Here is a 16,457-nt window from a genome sequence, read left to right on the forward strand (position 1 = left end):
TGGCTGCCCCGCGGGCTGCCTGAAAGACCCCGCCGCCGGCGGAGGGGTGCCCCTGGCCCTGCCTGCGCGCACGGCCATCGACCGTAAAGCCCGGTGTAGCGGCGCATTCAGAAACGGGAAACAGCTCCCTGCCGCTCCCCGTGCGGGGCGGGGGCAGGGTCTGAGGGTTTCCACCCCCCCGCAGCGCGGCGGTGACGCGCGGGGCGGGGCAGCGGCAGGAGGGGCCGAGCCGAGCCGAGCCGGGCCGGGCCGGGACCGGACCATGGGCGCCCCCGCGGAGACCCCGCACCAGCTGCTGGGCCGGATCCGCTGCCTGGCCGAGTGCGTGGGCTGCTTCGCCCGCGCCCGGCCCCTGCCCGCCGCGCTCTGCTTCGTGCCCCGCCGGGTGCGCTACAAGCTGTGCCGGGACCCCGCCGCCGCCGGCTCGGGCCGCTCCCTGCTCAGCGTCAGCGAGAGCCCGGCCCGCGGCCGCGCCGGCAAGAAGCTCGCCAGGCTCGCCGTGGAGCTGCGCAAGGGCACGTGCGTGCTGGCCACCGGCGAGGAGTATTGCAACAGCCAGGGGCTGTGGGTGAAGCTGTGCCAGGTACCGGGGCGGGGCGGGCCCGGGGGGGGCAGGCGGGCAGGCCGGCAGATGGGGAGAGACAGGCGGACACGCAGATGGACATGGGGAGAGACAGGCGGACAGACAGACACAGAGGGGAGATGGAAGGACACAGAAAGAGACAGGCGGACAAACAGGCAGGCAGATGGGAGAGACAGGCGGACACGGAAGGACACAGTGAGAAACAGGCGGACACAGATGGACATGGGGAGAGACGGACAGACACGCAGATGGACACTGGGAGAGATGGACGGACAGACAGACACAGAGATGGGAGCGACAGGCGGACACACAGACACAGAGGGGAGATGGAAGGACACAGTAAGAGACAGGCGGACAAACAGGCAGGCAGATGGGGAGAGACAGGCGGACAGAGACACAGGCAGATGGGGAGAGACAGGCGGACAGAGACACAGGCAGATGGGGAGAGACAGGCGGACAGACCCAGAGATGGGAGCGACAGGCGGTCAGACAGACACAGAGGGGAGATGGAAGGACACAGTAAGAGACAGGCGGACAGACACGCAGGCAGATGGGAGAGACAGGCGGACACGGAAGGACACAGTAACAGACAGGCGGACAAACAGGCAGGCAGATGGGAGAGACAGGCAGACACGGAAGGACACAGTAAGAGACAGGCAGACACGGAAAGACACGGAAGGACACAGTAAGAGACAGGCAGACACGGAAGGACACGCAGGCAGATGGGAGAGACAGGCGGACACAGATGGACGTAGGTAGAGACAGACAGACACGCAGATGGACACTGGGAGAGACGGACAGACAGACACAGAGATGGGAGCGACAGGTGGACAGACAGACACAGGGGAGATGGAAGGACACAGTAAGAGACAGGCGAACAAACAGGCAAGCAGATGGGAGAGACAGGCGGACAGAGATGGACATGGGGAGAGACAGGCAGACACAGATGGACATGGGGAGAGACAGACAGACAGACACAGAGATGGGAGCGACAGGCGGACAGACAGACACAGAGTGGAGATGGAAGAACACAGTAAGAGACAGGCAGGCAGATGGGAGAGACAGGCGGACACAGATGGACATAGCGAGAGACAGGCGGGCACAGATGGACACGGAGAGAGACGCCGGACACAGGGACTCCCACTAGTCCATGCGGTATCCATTCTGTGCGTTTACACTGCCTGGCCCCTTAGTGGTGTCTAAGCCACTGCCAGCCCCCCAGGCGCGGCGCTTTCGGGGCGGGCTCTAGGTCTGGCCAAGGCTGTGTCCCGGGCTCTGAATCTCTGCGGTTACAACGCATAGGGGCTGGACGCTGGTGCCTGGCTCCTGCCCGGGTGGTTTGGCGGCAGGCTGGGCGCAGGGGGCCGAGGCCTCAGGCCGTCGGTTGTAAGGAGTGTTGGGGCGGGGGGGGTGGCGCTGTGCAGCGTTTCCATTGTGGGGCGGGCGGGCAGAGGGCAGGTGACAAAGCGGGGGTCTGTGCCCCACAGGTCGGGGGCGTTTGGATTTGGGCCTCGTTATTGTTCTCGCCCTGCTGTGGGACTTTAATCAGACAGCCACTTCCTGGTTTGATGGGTGGGGTCAAAGCCACCTGGCTTCGGCGCTGATTACAAGGTTAAAGGTTGGGGAACGCAGCCCTGAGACCGCCCCTCCCATGGGCAGCAACTGCCTCAGAGCTGGGCCCAGAGCCAGACCCTGGGGCTGACCGGCTGCGGGTGACGGGGTGATCGATCCCCTGGATCCAGATTTCCTGGCCGTGCCTAGGGGGCACCCCTAAGCTTGGAACCCCTATCCCAGGCCTGTCTGCCAGCCGCCCCCAGCCGGCGTGGGTTTGGCCCTTGGTAACTGACCTGCCGCGCCGGCTGCGTTTAAAGCGTCTGAGCTAGGCGTGGCCGGGCTTTCCCTCGCTCACCGGGCCGAGCCCTTCTCCCACCGGCCTGCGCGCCCGAGGCAGGGAGCTGGCCGGGGTGGTTTTCCGTACCCCTGTGCGGTGACGGCCGTGCGCTGCTTTACGGCTCCAAACGGCCCTTCCGCCTTAACCCTGGCGTAGCGGGCACCGAGCCCGAGGGCGCGTGGCACGAGCTAGTTCTTCCGGAATAACCCCGAGTGTAATGCCCACGGGACACGGCTCCTCCTTGCACCGGTGTTTTTGCCTAGATGGTGCTTTCCTGCCATCCAGCCCCCCTTCGCTACAACACCCCGTCTTTGCTAGGAGTTGACGCCCGTCACAGCCCTCTGTTGACTGCCTTGACCCAGCAGCGGGCCTGAGGGGGACGTCTGCCAATCAGCCAGCACCTAGATACCCTTTGTCCAGCCAACTTTCACACCGTGTCCTGTGTGCACAGACCGCGTCCCCTGGTACCCACGTCCCCTGGTGCCCGCATCCTCTGCCACGCTAGAGCAGATGAGACCGCTGGGCCCGGGGGTGTGATCGCTGCTCACCATCCCTCGGGAGGGAGGGTATTAGTGAGTGTGTTTGTCCTCAAGGCTTTGGTGATTTCCAGGCCCAGGAGAGAGTCTCGGGGCTCCTGGCATGGAGTTGAGCCACAGTTATAGTTTCCATTATATCCTGATTTTGCCCCATTCTTTAAAAACAATGCACCAGCCTTGGGGTTCGCAGGGAGCTCTGGGGCTGAAGGGGAGCGTTTCTGCGGGAGTTGAAGGGAACCAGACCAGGGGTTTGGGCCTTAGGACGTACAGCTCTCAGACCCGGCTCCACCAGGCATCTGGCTTTTTATTTTTCTTTCCTGGCTAGCAAAAAAGTCCGAAGGGGCCTGGCTTGCTGGGGTTCTCAGTAGCCCCACAGCCCGGGGATGGCCCCTGTGTGCATCCAGTGTCCCCCTGCGAGGGGCAGAGGAGAAGATCACAGGGCAACTGTCTCTCCGCTGAGGAGGGTCCCCCCAACCACCCTCTGAGCCTGATCAGGCTCATCAGGTGGCTGGCAGGTGGGGTGGGGGCATTGGTGGGTATCCCCAGGCTCAGGGGTTGTGGTGGAGGGGAGTCCCCGAACCTTCTAAGGCCTGTGATGGAGGAGGATGGGGGAGGACTCCAGGAAGCCTGTGAGCAGCAGGGGGCGTGGGGCAGGGGGGGTATTTGTTTCACTGGGGGCAGAACTGAGGGGATCTGTGGGGTGGGGGCATGGTTTGCCAGCCACGTGGCGGTGCTAAGTCTCTCTGTGGGAGAAGGGCTCAGCTAGCCGAAGGCTCTTGGCTCTAGCCCGATGGCAGCTGGAAGCTGAAGCCGGACGAATTCCAACCAGGAAAGGGCTCGTTTTACCGGGCGGGTGAACGGACCAGTGGGCGACAGACCAAGAGGTGCGGTGGATTCGCCGTCACGGTCGGGAACAGGCTGGCTCTGGCTGCCCCAGAAGGGATGGGCCAGGTGTGGGGAGCAGGGGGCGGTGACGCAGGCGGGCAGACGTCGCACGTCCCTGTTGGCCAGCAGATCTCTGACTTGGTGGCCGGCCTGTCATGGTGGGCACCGGAGCCGAGAAACCAACCGCCGGCTCCCCCAGGGCCGCGGGCGCTGTGTGAAGCCGGGGCAAAGGGCTCCTTGACGGGCCGTGCTTTGCGTTGCAGGAGCAGCTGGAGGAGTACAAGGGCAGCTGTGAGCTGGAGGAAGGCTGGATCCTGGTGTGCAAACATGCCGAGGGAGGGGACCGGCTGGTCCCGGTCGAGTCCACCGACAGAATCCAGAGGCAGCAGCAGCTGTTTGGGGTCGATTATAAACCCGTGATCAGGTCTGGGGACGAGGCTCTGGGGGCATTGGGCTTGGTCCGGGCGCCACCAGCTTGTGTCTCCGTGTGGCTGCTTGAGGAGGCTGGGTGCCTGGGCAATTCCCAGGCTGCGTTGGGCGTCATCCTCTAGCACCCGACTCACAGGGGAGATAAAGGGCTTGTTGTTGCCAGAGGCCAGAGCTGTGTGCAGGGAAACTTGGGGACCAGGGTTCTGATCCCAGCTCCCCAGGGCTGTGTGTGTCTGACGTAGTGACCACCTGCCCCCTGAGCCTGCCACTCCCCCCGCTGGGAGCCCTGTGTCTGGGCAGCGCTGCCAGTGGCAGGAATCTCCTTCGCCGGCCTCGCAAGGCCAGGCCGGCCGGCCCGCCACCTCGTTCCTCTCTGGGGCCACAGCCATTGGAACAGGCCCTGCAGCAGGCTTCTCCTGAGCTCCGGGGTGACTTTGCTGCCCCGGGCCTGGCGTAGGCTGTCCCCTGCCCAGAGGTGCTAACAGAGCTCGCCGAGCCCCTCCCAGAGCTCTGGTCTCTTGGGCCCCAGACCTGGGCCCAGCTCTGACCTGCTGACGCAGCCGCAGGAGAAATAACGCTGGCTTTAAAAAATCACTTTCCACGGGGGGCAGCAGTGGGTTTAAACAGAGGCTGATCTTTGCTCTTGGTGGGGAGGGCAGCCGGCTACCTTCTCCGAGCCCCTCCCAGCCCCCCGCCCGGCAGTATCCAACCCCCTCCCAGCCCCCCGGTGAGGCAGATGGGGACAGGCGCACAAAGATTTGTGCACAGAGGGTCTGTGGCAGAGCAGGGATTGGCCCCTTCCCTGTCCCAGGCTAGTGCCCCAATAAGTGGTCCGTCTTTCCTCCCAGGCCTTCCCTTTACCCCTCCGTCCTTTGCCTCGTTTCAGGTGGGAGCAGGTGGTGGATCTGACGTACTCCCTGCGGCTCGGCGCGAAACCCAAAACCATGGAGCAGGACGAGGCGGCGGTGCAGAAGCTCCGGTAGCAACACGTCCCGGGGCGGGTTCTGCTGCGTTACCGCCTTGCCCGGGCCGTCCAGCCGGCACACTCCTGTCCTGGCTGGGTGGGCCTGGGATCGGGGTCTGTGCTGGGTGGGGTCCCTCGGCCTGAGTGTGCAGCAGAGCTGGGGGATGGGGCTGTTCTCTACAGCGCCCCCGGCTGGCAGGTGCAGGGACAGCGGGCGTGGGCTCTGTGGGGCATCCCATCCAGCTCGCTGGGCTGTTAACCCCGCGTGTGCCGGCAGGTTCGTGCCCCCGACGTGGAGTTACGAGTGCGACGAGGACCTGGTGCATTTCTTGTACGATCACCTGGGGAAGGAGGATGAGAACCTGGGCAGCGTCAAGCAGTATGTGGAGAGCATCGACGTCTCCTCCTACACGGTACGGGGTGGGGCCGCTTTCAGCTGCGCAGGGACTCGGGGGGCGCTTGGCCGGTGGTCCCGTCTCTCCGGGGCTGCCAGCCGGGTGGGAGACCTGCGCGGGAGAGGAGCGTCAGGTGCCCCCTCCAGAGAGGTGAGGATCTGGCTCTAAAGGGAGCTCCCAGAGCGGGGACGGGGGCAGCTGAGTCCCCGAGTGGGGGTGGGGAAGCATTAGGGCCTCCTCCAGCTGCGGGGGGCCCAGATGGGACCCCAAGTCTGAAGGAGGACTCTGCTGTGGGCTTGGCTGCTGACCTGGTCTGAGAGTTTGGCATTAGCCCCCCGCTGCGCTCTGGGGCACGGTGCCCACTCCTGCCCAGTCCCCTGTCAACCCCCATCCCAGCACTGGACCCCCTCGCCCCTGTGCGGCTCGATGAGTGCGGAGCAGGATGTGGGCTCCCTCCGTCTGACCCCTCCTTCACCCCCCCACCCCCTTCCAGGAAGACTTCAACGTGTCGTGTCTGACGGACGGCAACGCGGACACCTACTGGGAGAGCGACGGCTCCCAGGGCCAGCATTGGGTGCGGCTCACCATGAAGAAAGGCACCATCGTCAAGTGAGAGCCGGCACTCCCCTCCCCGCCATGGGGGAGCCTGCGGGGGGGACATGTCAGCCCCGGGGGCCCGGTTCATGGGGTGGCCACGGTCAGGCATGACCCTCGTGATCAGCATTGCCCAGGTGGGAGCCAACGGGCCCATCCCTGCACCCCTCCACTCTCACCGGGGCGGGAGCTGGTGGGCAGGGAGGTCCCACGGCCACCCCAGGCTGCGTCCCACAGGGCTTCGAGGGGACCCCCGGTCTGTGTGAGTCCTGGGCACCCCGGCTCTGCCTGTGACATGGGGATCACGGGGAGCCGCTGGGCTGGGTGGCTCTGTGCCAGGGAGCCCAACTGCTGCTCTGTCCCCTCCCCTCCAGGAAGCTCTTGCTCACGGTGGACACAACGGACGAGAACTTCATGCCCAAGAGGATCGCGGTGTATGGCGGGGAGGGCGACAGTCTGAAGAAGCTGAGCGACGTGGGCATCGATGAGTGAGTGGGGCAGGGAGACGGGGCTGGGGGTCTGGGCTAGTGGTCTGAGCACAGGCCTGGGGCCCCGGAGTTTTATTGACAGAGGCTCCAGCTGGTGCCTGGAGAGAGGAGCTTGCCTCTCTGTGCCTCATTTTCCCCCTCTGCTCTGTGTCTGTGGTGTGTATTAATGCCCAAGTGGCACTGAGATGCATGGCACAGATCCTGGCGAGGGCTCTGCTGTCTCCCCATGCACCGGTTACAGGAGTGGATTAGAAATCAGCGGGTGGCTAAGGAAATCCCCAGCCCCGATAGCTGTGTCCTGCTTTGAGGCTCTCCTGGCCGGCTGCAGGCTTGAACGCTAGGGGTCACAGCGCCCTCCATCTTAGCCTGGCCGCCCAGCCCAGCAACCGGTGACTCCAGCCCGAGGGGTTAGAAGTGGGGGGTGGGGGCTGGTCATGTTGCAAATAATGAGTCACCCACCCCTGCCCCCCCACATGCAGCTGAGCTACCGTTCCCCACAGAGGGTCTGCACAAGAGCCCCGGGTTCCAACGAGCCAGGATTGTTTAGGGGGCAGCCCCCCTTCCCTCGGCCCGTAGCGGAGTGGTCCCGGTTAGCGGCTGTGGTGCATGGAGGGGGTGTTCTCTGGCAGGACGGGGGGACGGCCTGTAGTGGGGCAAACTGCAGGGCCGTAACACTGAGCCCCAAGCCGCAGCCTGAGCATCAGCTCAGCGATCTGGCTACTCCCCCTGCGAGGGACCAGCCGACGGCTCCGGCCTGGGGAAATCAGCCATTGCTAGGAGATATCTAAGGCTGGGCCGGCTGCTGCCCCCTACCCGCTTTCCCTCCAGGGCCCGGCGCAGCTGCCCATCAGCGCCCACGTGTGGACTCCCCACCCATCCCTGAGAGTTCGGACGGTAGCGCTGTGCTCTCCAGAGGATCTCTGGGCACTTTACAGACGCAGTGGTGCTAACGTCTCGGCCCCATGGAACCGAGGCACAGAGAGGCTGAGTGATGTGACCAGGGTCACATGGTCAGTCAGTTGCAGGGCTGGGAGATTAAACCCCCAGGTTCTAGCTCCCCTCACCTCCTCTCACTAGGCAGCCCCTCCTCCCTGGCCCGGGGTGAATGGATGCTGGCTGGGGGGGACAGGCGGCTCTGAATCCCACTCTGCACTGTCGTTCCAGGAGCTACATCGGGGATGTATGTGTGCTTGAAGACATGACAACGCACCTGCCCATCATCGAGATCCGCATTGTGGAGTGCAGAGGTGAGTGGGGATAAAAGCCTGCATGATGGGCAGGCTGCACTTCCAGGAGCCGCCCCCTCCGAGATCGGCCCCCTCCCTCATTGAGAACCCCGCCCTCTCCTGTCGGGCGCTCGGGATGTGGTCTCCTGAGGATGCTCGGTCTCCGGGGCTCCTTGGCCTTGTCCCTAAGGGAGCCGGCTGTGCTGGTGGCTGGTGAGGTGGCCACCTGGCTGCTGGGAAGTGGGCTGAGATCCCCAGGCCATGGACTGCCTCAGGGGGGCTCTGGCAGCTGCAGGTTGAAGAGCCCCACGCCCCCAGCCCCGCTTCCACTGCCTGATGCCCCTGGAAGCCCAAGCCCTGGGGCCGCTGAGGTGCCTGTTCATAGGGACGAGCCCGCATCTCGACAGCCCTAGAGTTTGGCGGCTCGGTCCTGCCTAAACCTGGTTCTAAACCTGCCCCGTGGCAGGTGCAGTCTCCTGGGTCCCTTTGATGTGGAAATAGCCTCCCAGGCGGGTGCCCCCGGGGTCTCTCCATCTCTGGTGGCTGCGGCTCCGTCCCCCCCACGCCGGGCATTACCGAGCCCTGCTGGCTGCTGCCCTGGCGCCCCTGAACCCACCGGATCAGCCCTGCTCTTTCTCAGCAGATGACGGGATCGACGTCCGCCTCCGGGGGATCAAGATCAAGTCGTCCCGGCAGCGGGAGCTGGGGCACAGTGCGGACATGTTCCAGCAGGCCAGCTTGGTGCGCTATCCCCGCCTGGAAGGGACCGACCCCGACCTGCTGTACCGGCGGGCCGTGGTCATTCAGAGGTACTGCCCAGGGACACCAGCAGGGGGTGCTGAGCGGGACGCACCTGCAGGGCTCACCCCCTTCACCAGTGAGAACGCAGCCCCGACCCTGGGGGCAGAACGCAGGGTGACGCGTTGATCTGCCCGGGCGACGCTCACAGCAGGCCGGGGCAGGGATCCCGTATCCAGGGGGATTTGGGGAGGCAGAATGGGGTCTGGCCCGGACGCCAGGGTTCGCTCCCCATCTCCTTCTGTGAGATCTCACCGCTTCCTTTCTCATCACACGTGGGCAGGGCCCGAATCGGATGCTCTCCATCCAAGAGATGCTGCTTCCAGCGGCACAGCGCCCCCTAGTGACACGCTGGGGCACTGGGGTCAGCCCTGCCTGCGGGGGGGCGAGAGCGCCCCCTACAGAGCCCTCTCCCACACTGCCTGCAGCACAGCACCCCCTAGTATCGGCCACAGCGGGGTGTCTGGGTCAGCCCAGCAACCAGGGGAACAGACCCCGGAGCGCTGCCGACCCCCCTTGGTGCAGTGTCCTGGGGCGTTGTGCCAGGAGCAGCCCCTGGCTTTGCGGTGCCCTGGCTGGGGCCGATTCGCGTGGGCCAGGCCTTGCCCTGTGTCTCGAGCGGCCCCCGTTGCTCTCCTAGGTTTATCAAGCTCCTGGACAGCGTCCTGCACCACCTTGTCCCGGCCTGGGACCACACTGTCGGCACCTTCAGCTGGCTCAAGGTGAGCGACAGCCGGGGCTCCCCTCTCTCCTTAGCCTCTGGGGGGCTGATGCACCCCTCTCCTGAGGACTGCAAGCTGCCCTGGGGGGAGTGCCCCTGGGGCCCCAGAGAGGGAGCTGCAACCTGGGCATCCCCTTGAAAGCGGAGGGGGAGGAGAGGTGGGAATGTCGGGGGCGCTGCGGGGAGCCGAGGCCCGGTGCGGGAGGAGGAGCGTGCAGGGGGAGCTGGCAGTGCTGCGGGGGGCCGGGGTGCGTTCAGGGGGCACTTCAGTAAAAAAAAGAAAGAAAATTGCGGGGGGGGGGGGAGTTGTGTGAGCACAGAGAACGCATGTGAGACACCCTGCGACTCTGGGGGGGTGGAGCAGATAGACAGATGGGATGGGGGGCACCCGCAGGTCTCTAACCCAGGCCCCGCCTTGCCCGGGCCAGCACATCAAGCAGTTCCTGCTGCTGTCCAAGCGGCGCACGGCGCTGCTCACCCAGTGTCTCAAGGACTCGGAGACCAGCAAGCCCAACGTCATGCCGCGGCTCTACATCAACCGGCGCCTGGCCATGGAGCACCGCGACAACCCCGCCCTGGACCCCAGCTGCAAGAACGCCGTCTTCACCCAGGTACCGGGAGAGTCCGTGAGGCTGCGGGCCTGGCCCTGCCCGCCCAGGCCGGTGCCGGCGGGCCCAGCGAAGCTCAGGGTCCGGAGAGGGTGGGGATACTGGGAGAGGGTGCCCGGTGCAGGGGCAGCATGGCGGGGGGAGGGCATGAAGCCGAGGGCGGGGGACAGAAAAGACGGGAGTGGGAGGAGCCATGGGAGTAGGAGGGGCTAACGGCACATGGGGTATGGAGTGGGGCTTGGCCTGGGTGTGCTAAGGGCAGGCAGCTCAGGGAGGGAGAGAGACGCTGCTGTCTGTCTGTCCCTCTGGCATGCGTCTGTCCGGGCTGGGGCGAGTGGGATCTGACCGTCTGGCTGCGGTTCCCTTTGCTGCATCTCTGTCGCCTTTAATGCCGATGGCTGCTCGGCTCCCTGCGGGGGCACAACACGCCCCTCGGAGCCTCCTGCCTCCGCCTCGGCCTGCCCCGCCGCCAGGGATGATGGAGGGAAGGAGGGACCCGGTGGGTAGGGCGCTAGCCTGGGACATGGGAGATCTGGGGTCGATTCCCTGCTCTGCCACTGACTCCCTGTGTGACCACGGGCAAGTCACTTAGCCTCCCCCATGTGTCCGTTCCCATCTGCCCCGGGGAATAGCAGCGCTGCCCTGCCTCCCAGGGACTGGTGCCAGGGCCCTGTAGCTTCCTGCGGGACCTCCACAGCTGGCCGGCGGCCAAGTCTCATTCGTGTCTGCCTGCTCTAGGTGCACGAGGGCCTTAAACCTTCCGACAAGTACGAGAAGCCCCTGGATTACAGGTATGGGGGGCCCTGCCGGCTGGGGGGAGGGAATGTGAGCCCCATTCCGGGGGGAAGGGCCAATGTCCCAAAGCCACTGGGACCCATCTCAGCAGAGAGGCCAAGGAGCCAGCGGCCCCCCAGGGCTGAACTCCTGCCCCCTGAGTGGTCCCTCCCTGCCCTGGCCCTGGGTTGCCCGGTTGGCCCCTCTCGTGGGCTCCGAATGCCCGGGAGCGACCTGCTTTCTGAGCTGTCACCTTGGCTCCCCGCAGGTGGCCGCTGCGCTATGACCAGTGGTGGGAGTGTAAGTTCATCGCCGAGGGCATCATCGATCAAGGTACGTCCCCAGAGCCAGGCCCGGGCCCAGGCCCCTCCCCACCAGGCGCTCCGGGGTGGGGCAGCTGGGACGGGCGACACAGTCCGGTTACCCTGCAGCTTTCGGCCCCAGCCTGGCTGCAGCTCAGCCGTGCTCTCATCGGGACCAGGGCACCTGCCTTGTGTGCAGTGGGGTGGGGGTTACAAGCTGTCCCCACTCAGTGCTTCCCCCTGGGCCCTCCCCCAGGATCAGGATGGGGCAGGGCAAGGGGCTGGGGTTGGGGGTCGCTTCTCGTAGGGTGCTTTAAAGGCAGTGGGCCCAGCCGTTGGGGTGATCGGCAGGAGACTTCCAGTCAGTATCAAGCCGGGGGCGGGGGAAGCGTAGCCGGCTGTCAGCCTGCGGCCGGGGCTCATGGTGCTAAGGGGGGGACGGTGTCTCCGGGCTGCAGGAGGCGGGTTCCGGGACAGCCTGGCAGACATGTCTGAGGAGCTCTGTCCCAGCTCGGCAGAGAGCCCCGTGCCGCTGCCTTTCTTCGTCCGCACGTCCAACCAGGTACCAAGGGGCTGGGGGCCGGAGCCGGGCTGGTCCTGCCCCGCTCCGCTGCGTGGGCTGGACCTGCCCCGTGCTGGCCGCGGGAGTCCCCCCTAGTCCTGTCACTGCGGCTTTGCTCCCTGGCTTGGGGAGCAGGAGCCCGTGTCCATCAGGCAGGCCCTGGCGATTGCGAGACGCACCCTCGCTTTTGGGCATGTGGCTGGCACGCTCGTCCGTCACGAGGCATATTGCTAGGGGCCTTAACGTAGTGTTACGGGGTACGTCCCCCACCGGCCAGGGCACTGGGCCCTGCTCCGTCGTGGGCCCCCAGACGGCCCTTCCCACTCGCTGCCTGGCTTCCCAGCCTGTGCGGGAGTCACCAGGGTCCATGGAGCCTGGGGGTGGGGGGTGTCACACAGCAGGGAGGGGCAGCATGGACAGTGATGGGATCTCGGAGGAGCCCCCTCCGCAGCCTGGCAGCCAGCGGGGGGCACTGGGGAGCGCATCCTGCCCCCAGTGGCTGAGCTGTGCCCCCGCCCCTGGGTCAGGGCGCTAGGCTGTCCCCAGCTCCTGGCGCCGGGGGTCTGGCGGGGAGCCCTGAGCATGTCTCCGTTGCAGGGTAACGGCACCGGGGAGGCCCGGGACATGTATGTCCCCAACCCGTCCTGCAAGGAGTTTGCCAAGTACGAGTGGATCGGTCAGATCATGGGCGCGGCTCTGAGGGGCAAGGACTTCCTGGTGAGTCCCATGAGGAGGGGCCCTTGCTGCAGGCCCGGCCTTTCCCCTCCTTGGCATGGTGCTCGGGACCTGGGCTCCCCCTAATGGGCCCCAGCCCTGCTCCCCCAAACCCCTGCCCCTTGGCCTGAGCCGAGCAGAGCCGAGGGTCCCCAGCATCCTATAGGGGCCCTGGCAAATCCCTGATCACCCCTGCACAGTCTGCGTCCCCTGCACATCTGGGACCAGGGGACCCTGCTAGAGACAGCTGGGCGCTTGGGAGAACGGAGGCATTTCAGTGATAATTCGGCAGTAAATAGAAATCGAGGCAGCGTTCGCAGGCTCCTCCCCTGCTCGGCTGTGCCCTGGCGGTAGTGGGGCCTACTGGTCAGAGCCTGGGAGCGGCAGCCCCGTACCCTTGGTAGCGCCGTATGTTCCTCCTTCCAAGAGGGGCCCTAAATCTCTCTCCCTGGGCAAGTGTCATTGGGGGCCGGACTAGCTGGGAGGTGTCGAAGATGGTTGATCAGCACTGCTGCCCCTTCTGGGGCGCTGGGGTGCAGCTGGTGAGGTGTCCCTGCACCTGCGATCCCAGCCACGTGTCTCCTCCCCACTGCAGGTCCTGGCTCTGCCTGGCTTCGTGTGGAAACAGCTGACCGGGGAGGAGGTCAGCTGGAGCAAGGACTTCCCCGCCGTGGACTCCGTGCTGGTGAGCAGAAGGGTGGGGGGGAGCTGCCAGTTGGCCAGGCATGCTGGGACAGCACCCCCTCCCCGTTGGCTGGCTCGGGCCGGGTGCAAGCGGGACTCGGTGACTGGGGGCCGGTTGTGTTTGGCCGCCCTGTGTTGGGGCGAAAGAAACAGGAGCTCAGAGCCACCCCCAGGGTCTGTAGTGCAGCTCCAGCCCCCTCATCTCAATACACAGAGGCAGCCCATGGACACTGCCAGTCCCAGCATACAATGCTCCGGCTTGGGCCAAGGCTGGTGCAGCCCATGGAGATGACCGGTCCCAGCATGCCGAGCTCTCCCATGCTGTGGGCAGTTGGGCCCTGCTTTGGCCCCTGTGACATAGCCCCAATGCTCTCCGGGGCAGGGTGGGGCTGGGGGCTTGCCCGGGCGGTCCGTGGTGTCCCTCTCCAGCGAGTGCTCTCACCCGGCTGCCCAGGTGAAGCTCCTGGAGGTGATGGAGGTGATGGACAAGGAGACCTTTGAGTTCAAGTTCGGGCAGGAGCTGACCTACACCACGGTGCTCAGCGACCAGCGCATGGTGGAGCTGATTCCCAATGGCGGCAGCACCGTGGTGCGCTACGAGGACCGCAAGGAATTCATCCGCCTGGTGCAGAAGGCCCGACTGGAGGAGAGCAAGGAGCAGGTAAGGCCGGCTGGGGTCGCAGTGGGACCCAGCCCCAAGAGCACATTCCTTCCTGTCCCCCGGCCCCTGGAGGTGACCTGTGCCCTGAAGCATGGGGGTTCTGTCCGTTAATGTGTAGCCCAGCAAGTATCGCGGGCTGGTCTCGCTGGCTGTGCTAAGGGCCAGCCCTTTGTGGAGTCCTGCCGAGCGCCTGGCCCTCCTGTGTCTGCGACAGGCGAGACTCTCAGGGCTCCGTTCCCCTCTAACGCCGCGGCCGGAGCGCTCGCTGCACTGTCTCGTCGGTGGTCCCCAGCGCTACGCGCCCCGGCCCTAACCCCGTCCGGGGACATCCCCCGGTTGCTCTGCTTCCCCTGCAGATCACTGCCATGCAGGCTGGTCTGCTCAAGGTGGTGCCCCAGGCCGTCCTCGACCTGTTCACCTGGCAGGAGCTGGAGAAGAAGGTGTGCGGGGACCCCGAGGTGACGGTGGATGCCCTGAAGAAGCTCAGTAAGTGCAGGGGCTGCTGGGAAATTGTCTTCGGGACCCAGTTGCTGGCTGTGGCCTGGCACCCGCCGCGTGCCCTGGTGCCCTGGCCCGGTTTGTAAATGCACAGCCCCGTGCACCCCGGATCTGCATGCTCACGTGGTGGGGGAGCGGAGGGGGTTTCTCGCCCCTGGGGGCAGTTGCAATGTCCCGGCGGGGAGCAGCCCTGACCTGGCAGGAGCTGGCTGCTGTGTGTCTAACCAGTTCTGTCTCTGCCTCCCCCCACAGCTCGGTTTGAGGATTTCGAGCCGTCGGACACCAGGGTCCAGTACTTCTGGGAGGCGCTCAGCAACTTCACCAATGGTGAGCGGCCAGCGCAGCCCAGCCCTGCCTCCCCCGTGGCGCTGACTCCTGCCGGCTTCCAGAGGTTCCGGGTCTCACCGTCTGTACAATTCACTCGGCCTTCCCAAAGCAGGACCCTCAGTCTGTCGCCCTGGCCTGAGCCCTCATGACAGGGTCCCTTCTCTCAGCCGTCAGCAGCAATTCCCAGCTCCCCATCGGAGCCAGGGGACTTCCTGCCTGCCGAGGGCACAAGGCTGAGTCCCCAGACCAGCTGAGCACGGGGCTCAAGCACCTTGGCTAGCCTGGTGGGCTCCCTCCCAACCCGGGAGTGGCTGACATCTGTTCTCTCCCCACAGAGGATCGCAGCCGCTTCCTGAGGTTTGTCACTGGCCGGAGCCGCCTCCCAGCTCGGATCTACATCTACCCGGACAAGCTGGGGTGAGTGTCCGGCCCTGGGATGCCAGAGCCCCCTGTCGGGGTGCTGGAGTCACTGTGCCAGGGGCTCTCTCCCTGGGTCGGGTCTGACCTGCTTGGCCTCTCTCCCCCAGCTCTGAGACGACAGAGGCGCTCCCCGAATCCTCCACCTGCTCCAGCTCCCTCTACCTCCCCAGCTACGCCACGTGAGTTGCACCACGAACGGCCCCTTTGGCCAGCCGCCCCCGCGTCTCGGAGCCCTGATCCTGGGGCTGGGGGAGGTGCCATGTCAGCTGGTCTCGGGGCTGACGCGTGAGCCCGGGCGTCACGCAAGCTGGGTTCCATTCCCGGCTTGCCACTTGCTGGTGGGGGCACGCCCCCTCCATGCCTCAGTTTCCCCATGCGTCCAGTGAGGCTGATGAGCCTTAAGCCGTGGCTTGGTCAGTGCCTGGCTGGCCCCGGCGTCCCTCAGGGCAGTGACAGCAGCTCTTCTTTTCCAGCTCCAAGGTGTATGAGGAGAAGCTGCGCTACGCGGCCTACAACTGCGTGGCCATTGACATGGACATGAGCCCGTGGGAGGAGTGATGCCGCCGTGGGGCCGAGCTGTCCTCTTTACCCCCCCTCCCCCCGTCACGATGGTTCCACTGGACTGGCCCCCTTCCCTCGCCCCCCTGAAGTGTGTGTATTCAATAAACACCCAGGTCTAGGCTTGGCTCCCCGGGGCATGGGCCAGAACCAGCATGGGTCTCCGGGTCCTTGGCTTTCAAAGCGGCAGAGACCGAACCAAGCTGGAGCCCAACTGAGAGCAAGAACGGAGCCTGGCCTGGCTAGCAGCGGCTAGCTGGGAGCCCCGGAGATGTGCGCTAGTTTGTACTGCGCGTCGCCTTTCGCTCGCAAGCACTCGCAGGACCACTCGCTGTACCCGCCCCTGCAATGCAGCCACCTCTGGGGTGGAGCCCGGCAGCTGTTTTGCAGCCGCCCAGCAGCGCCGCTGCCCGGTTTAGGACAGGAAGTGAAGGAGTGTCTCCCAGTCGTTTTTCCTTCCCCCCCACCCCCGCGAGAACAGCAGGTGATCGGACCCAGCAGCTCTTCCCGGATGGGCTGCACTGGAATCTGCGCGGCCCATTTGTTTCCCAGGCTGCATCCTGCCGCAGCTTACTGGGGGGAGGATCGCCCCCCGAGCAGCCAGGCGCCAGGGCCCCTTGCCTCGGACTATCTTATTACGTATCCCACAGTCATGGGGTGCAGTTCCCAGGAAGGGTGTCTCTCTCCTCACCCTCTTCCTCCTCCATGGGGCCCCAGGCCTCCTGCCTCTTCCCACCCCCCCAGTTTAACAGCTGTGACTAGTTCCTTCTCCCCCTCCCACCCCGCCGGCCCCTGCAGTGCCCCCCTCTGGCCACCAGGTGTCGCTTTAGGCATGCGCC

The 16,457-nt window shown here is 65.5% G+C and overlaps 1 protein-coding gene across 1 annotated transcript; it reads left to right on the top strand.

Moving 5' to 3' along the window:
- Positions 1 to 83: 83 nt before the first annotated feature.
- HECTD3 (HECT domain E3 ubiquitin protein ligase 3) lies at positions 84 to 15,774 on the top strand. The gene is made up of 21 exons (XM_048860381.2): positions 84 to 583; positions 4,159 to 4,319; positions 5,211 to 5,303; positions 5,566 to 5,701; positions 6,177 to 6,292; positions 6,652 to 6,765; positions 7,930 to 8,012; positions 8,635 to 8,800; positions 9,430 to 9,511; positions 9,939 to 10,121; positions 10,857 to 10,909; positions 11,161 to 11,225; positions 11,653 to 11,756; positions 12,354 to 12,473; positions 13,066 to 13,155; positions 13,609 to 13,815; positions 14,172 to 14,301; positions 14,566 to 14,640; positions 14,976 to 15,057; positions 15,168 to 15,239; positions 15,534 to 15,774. The coding sequence occupies exons 1-21, from the start codon at positions 263 to 265 to the stop codon at positions 15,616 to 15,618; spliced, it is 2,538 nt and encodes an 845-aa protein (XP_048716338.1). The 5' UTR covers positions 84 to 262; the 3' UTR covers positions 15,619 to 15,774.
- The last annotated feature ends 683 nt before the right edge of the window (positions 15,775 to 16,457 follow it).

The sequence above is a fragment of the Caretta caretta genome, chromosome 8 (genome assembly GCF_965140235.1).
Source record: "Caretta caretta isolate rCarCar2 chromosome 8, rCarCar1.hap1, whole genome shotgun sequence".
Taxonomy (NCBI): Eukaryota; Metazoa; Chordata; order Testudines; family Cheloniidae; genus Caretta; species Caretta caretta.

Coding starts and splice junctions, on each gene's coding strand:
- HECTD3 (XM_048860381.2), top strand. CDS start 263: ATGGGCGCCCCCGCGGAGACCCCGCACCAGCTGCTGGGCCGGATCCGC. Junction 11,757..12,353: donor TCGTCCGCACGTCCAACCAG/GTACCAAGGGGC, acceptor TCTCCGTTGCAG/GGTAACGGCACCGGGGAGGC. Junction 14,641..14,975: donor GCTCAGCAACTTCACCAATG/GTGAGCGGCCAG, acceptor CTCTCCCCACAG/AGGATCGCAGCCGCTTCCTG.